Source organism: Triticum dicoccoides, chromosome 7A, assembly GCF_002162155.2.
Source record: "Triticum dicoccoides isolate Atlit2015 ecotype Zavitan chromosome 7A, WEW_v2.0, whole genome shotgun sequence".
NCBI lineage: Eukaryota > Viridiplantae > Streptophyta > Magnoliopsida > Poales > Poaceae > Triticum > Triticum dicoccoides.
Window position 1 is genome coordinate 682,793,508 of NC_041392.1, and position 4,948 is coordinate 682,798,455.

General features: G+C 37.4%; 1 protein-coding gene across 1 annotated transcript in view; it reads right to left on the reverse strand.

Annotated features, from left to right (window-relative positions):
- Window positions 1-1,922: 1,922 nt before the first annotated feature.
- LOC119334576 (syntaxin-132-like) overlaps window positions 1,923-4,948 on the reverse strand; it is a 4,241-nt gene continuing 1,215 nt past the window's right edge. Inside the window, exons 2-12 of the mRNA XM_037607115.1 lie at window positions 4,488-4,597; window positions 4,318-4,374; window positions 4,163-4,211; window positions 3,969-4,057; window positions 3,779-3,852; window positions 3,652-3,694; window positions 3,022-3,108; window positions 2,833-2,910; window positions 2,661-2,741; window positions 2,480-2,545; window positions 1,923-2,384 (exon numbers count right to left, since the gene is read on the reverse strand). Coding sequence (XP_037463012.1) covers window positions 2,220-2,384; window positions 2,480-2,545; window positions 2,661-2,741; window positions 2,833-2,910; window positions 3,022-3,108; window positions 3,652-3,694; window positions 3,779-3,852; window positions 3,969-4,057; window positions 4,163-4,211; window positions 4,318-4,374; window positions 4,488-4,597 — 899 coding nt within the window. The 3' untranslated portion in view covers window positions 1,923-2,219. The remainder of the gene's footprint in view (window positions 2,385-2,479; window positions 2,546-2,660; window positions 2,742-2,832; window positions 2,911-3,021; window positions 3,109-3,651; window positions 3,695-3,778; window positions 3,853-3,968; window positions 4,058-4,162; window positions 4,212-4,317; window positions 4,375-4,487; window positions 4,598-4,948) is intronic.

The following is a 4,948-nucleotide window of genomic DNA, read 5'->3' on the forward strand; positions in this document are numbered from 1 at the left end:
AAAAGTTATATTTTACAAAAACATTTCATTGGGTTCATATTCAAGTGAAGTTTTCAATAATATAACTTTTGTGACATATATCTTGTATTTTGTTAAATGAAATGATCAAAAAACTGTTGAAATGCATCTGAGACTTATAAACATAACATACACCTGATCGGACGGAATACCATGTCTTTACCATTTGATCCGTCTCAAACAACAGCAATTTAGTCTATTTAAAAAATGATGACATAATTTTAATTTTATTAAAAGCATAATCGTACAAATGATAAAATACATGTATTTTTCTCAGAATACTTTAACCTAATGTTTAAATTTTACAAAATTATCGTTGTCAAAAGAGAATGCCAACACATCAATCTCACATCAATCTTATTTGAACCGTATTTCCAGCAAATTTAGTTTTACAAGAACCGGACCATGGTCGTGAACTCAATGGTCAAGTGCGGTCATGCGGAATAAAACATATTTTTTTGGAACGAGATTATTTTGATATTTAGAGGAAAACTAACGTAAGCTCATTAACAGGTAATAATTGTGGTGACGTATTGGCAACGAATTTTCGTTATGTGATGCCACATGCACAAAATTATGTTTATGATAACATATCATTAACTTCGTGTGTTGTAACTAATTTCTGGTTAAGAAAAATAAATAATTTATACATCTCTACCTACTCTTATATTGTCATTACATTTTCTGATTATTTGATCAATATTTTAATCAATCATAGAGATGGACATATATTTAAACCTAATTTTATTGTTTATAAATGACCTTCATGTATTTATACTAAATATTTTTTACTTAATTCCAACACATTTTCATTGAATCTTAACTCTACTTTTAAACCAATATAACTATTATTGTTACTATAAATTTTATCAAGAAAATATATTACATATATAGCAACATAAAGTACAAAAGTGCGCTATTAATATTAACACTCAAAGTATTCTTATGGGGCGGGAAATTAACGACATGAAAATGCCTTGTTCCTTCCTTGATAAAGTAATCAAACCTGTTGAAGCATCAGTCAAGTGTTGCAGAAATCTAGCCTGTCACCATTCCACATTTGTGCCCATGTATATAATCCAACATTCCTGAGTGACAAGGTTTTTTTTTTTTTTTGCGAAAATTCCTGAGTGAGAAGTTGATTAAAAAAAGTTTCCCTTTCTTATCGTTGGTGTGTGATTTAGTTAAATTCAGTAGACTGATAACTTGTATAGACGTACCATGTACTCAAAATTATCTATCTCAAGTTGCAGCACTGAAAATTAACGTATTTGAGATCCTGAAAGATTTGCAGCAGAGGGAGGGATCCTTGTTTGCCATGTAAAATTGTTAATAGGTCTCTTGGTGCTGCAGCAGTTACTGAATGTTGTGCTTACACCATGCATGCAGATATTCAGACAGTGAAAGCTGAGACCAAGAGGTTCGAAAGCCTCGGTTTAGATGATTTTGGGGTGCCTTGTCTATCTTGTTAACTCCATGTAAAATTTGAGCAGATGATTTTACAACATATAGCGTGCCTGTGCAGCTTCAAATAGATAATTCAGTGATAGATAAGGCCTTTGTGATGTTTGTATCTTTACCTCACATTTCAATCAAATTCTAGCATTCAGAATGAACTCTTAACAAATATTTGGGCATATTTGGCACTCTTATCTGGGCTAAGTGAAGTTCTAGTTTTTCTTCTTTCCCCTGTTACTGCTTTCTCTGCTGTACAGATATCGATCGCTGGATGAGATTATAATATATAGTGCAGTACAAGAACAGAACAAGCTGACAATTGAAGGATGATGTTTGAGGGGCATGATGAGTGGGCTTTAGATCTGATCCGGCAACAAGCAGCAAAAAAAAAAAAAGATCTTACATGGTGCACAAACAAACTGCAATAAATGGATTCAGGAACAAGCTAGGATGAATGCACATTTCGGTCATTTCACCACTAAAAATACTCGGAGCAAACAAACGAATAGCAGCAGCCTCAACTAAAAAAAAGAAAAGAAAGAATAGCGGCAGCCACCAGTATATATATGTGCATACAGTATGGCTTGTCTGGTTCAACATAGCCAGCCGTACAGCGATAGATAGAAGAGTGTGAATCAATCACATGACTACACAGAATGCACAAACAGAAAAAACAGTATATATGTATATATATATTCCACCGCGCCGAGATGTTGGGTAAAACCCAGGTCGTGGCTCAAGGGTTACTTCTTCTTCCATGGCTGGATCACCCCGAGCACGACGATAGCCACTACCACCAGGAGGAGGATGATGGCGTAGCACATCCACTTTCTCGAGTTCTTCTGCAGCGTCTTTGCCTTCTGGAGAGCGCCCACACCTTGCTGTATGTGGTTGGTAGCATTTGCAACCTTGCAAAAACAAAATCCGTTAGCTTGCTTTATTTATGAAATCGGTTTAGGTCTATTTAGAAAATATAAGCTGATTTCACAATTCTTCGTCTTACATGTGTCTCTATGTGGTTGATCATGTCTCCTTGAGCCTCAACCAACACTGCCATATCCAGGAATATCTACAAGCCAAAACCCAGGAAAGGAAATCCCTTCTATTCACATAGGCATTTGCATGGTGGGTGCCAACTATAAAATAAATTGTATAAGAGCTTGTGCAAATGAAAATAGTATAACCTGCTGCAACTCCAGAAGCTTCCTCTCTAGATCTCTTACAGCATCATGTCGCTCCTGTATCTCAGCGACAGTGTCCAATATCTGCAAGATGGATGGAAAAGTATCCTCATTAGGTTTCAATGCATTTTCCCACAGGTGTCCAAATAATGACCAAGTTATAACTCATATATACCTGGCCTCTCCCCTGCTGCTGAACCGCATCTTTGAAAATCTGCTCACTTCTCCCTGTCTCGATTAAATCGTCAATTGTCTGCAGGTTCCAAATTAACAAAGGAGGCCCATTGTAAGATTTAAACAATAATAGGAAGATCGCAAATCAGTGCACAAATTTAACCATAGAAAAAAAATGTTGCAATTATACCTCTTCATCAGGGCGATTGCCAGTTACGGTAAATACCCTTCTTTCAACAACTTCCCGGTACTCCTGCCGGATTGATTCTCTTAGTACCTGCATCAGAGGGTAACAACACCATATCACTCACATAGTTGCAAGATTACATTATATTATTCCATCTTCAGAGACATCAGGCTGATAGCATACTACCAATCTACGATAATGGCTAAGAAACATTCTTATAAGCATCAACGAAGTTCAGTAGTATGTATGCAAGGTTGAAAGGAGGACAATTTGCAAAAACATAGTTCAGTAGTATATTTCTTTTACTTTTTAGAACATATAAGCATCAACGAAGCCACTTCCACCGCTTATGAAGAGCTAGATGTTGAGAATTCATATGGCTGGATGCTTGGATGGGTCATAGACATGAGAAAGCAGAGTAGTTTCTCCCTGCTGCTGCTCTATGAGGGCACATCAAATCAAATAGCCCAAGTAGTAAATAGAACTATGGACTGGTTTTAACTCTTTTTTTTGTGTATAAAGATTACTACGTATTAGGCATTAGAGGGAACATTTATTCATTCACAGACAGAAGAGGAAGATCATCACATACATGTAGTCAATTTGGACAATCAAGTTAGATGAAAACAATACCTGAAAATCGTCCATCTGTTTCTTCAGTTTCTTTTTCACTGCTCTGTGGAGAGAAATCTGTGAGCACAGTGAACACGAACTAATTCATGCAGGCAAGAGAGACAAATTGACAGTAAATTGAATTTACCCAGTAGTCTGTTCCCTTGATCGATCAACCGCAGAGTCCTCCTCGCATCCAGGTTTCTTCCTGTTAGATAAGTTCTGTAACAGCAAGCCATAAGCAGCATGTCCATCTTTTAATTTGTGCAGATGCAGATACAGCTAGGAATCAAAGAAGAATAACAGACAGACACGAGCAAGGTCAGGTGAAAACATACATCTTTGTCCAGTTCATCAAGTTTTGTTTTCGCCATACGAGCAATTTTGCCCACTTCGTCAATGTCTTTCTCCATTCGCTGCTTGATTGCTACAAAAATGCATTGTTGTGCGTGATTACAAGTAGAGCGGAATTTTCAACTCTGTTTAAGATGAGGAGGTTTGGGTGTGCTAAGTAAAGCACACGAGTTGTCACCTTTCATGGCGCTTGCTTTTGTGACTGCTTTAGATTCCTCGTTGGCAGACTGCAAGCAAAGGCACACAAACTTCCATCATTACTATGAGAATCAACATATACAAGAAGCAGAAATAAGGAAACTAGCTAGAATGGGAGATGATGAATTGACAGACCTGGAGCTTGGTGAAGAGGCTTGTGAGCTTAGCTATCAGGCTGTCGATTGCATCAACCTGTTGTGTGCATGAAAGCATCATGTCTATCATTAATCTGAAGTGGAAAAACTAATGGAGAAATAACAGGAGAGATTAGCAGAAAGTTTCCTAGGTAAACAGAAGAAGAGCACCTTCTTCAAGAAGGCTTGTAAATTATCAGAAGCATCGGGCTGATGGATCCCCATCTCAAGATCCCCCCCATCTCTCGAGGAATCCCGCCGGGGAAGCTCAAACGAATCCTGCAAAATCAACATGTTTAGACCAACATGTAACCTGCACGATGGCTAGGCTTTATTGGTGTGAATTCTTATCGATCTGACATTATAGCCAATTGTGCTAGCTATTTTCATCATCAGCTGAAACCAAACCAAACCAATATGATTGGATTGTTCCCGAAATAAATCATTGATATTATAACTACTAGTCCCAACCAAAAGAGCATTAATTAAGCTTATATGTTGCTAGCTGAAAGATATGGATTTAGTGCGGAAAAAGAGAGTATTTGAGACTCCAGTCACTATCAAAATGAAAGCACCTGCGTCTCAGTTGCGGATGGTTTGTAACGCAGTGCATGTGAAAGCAAACATGAGAG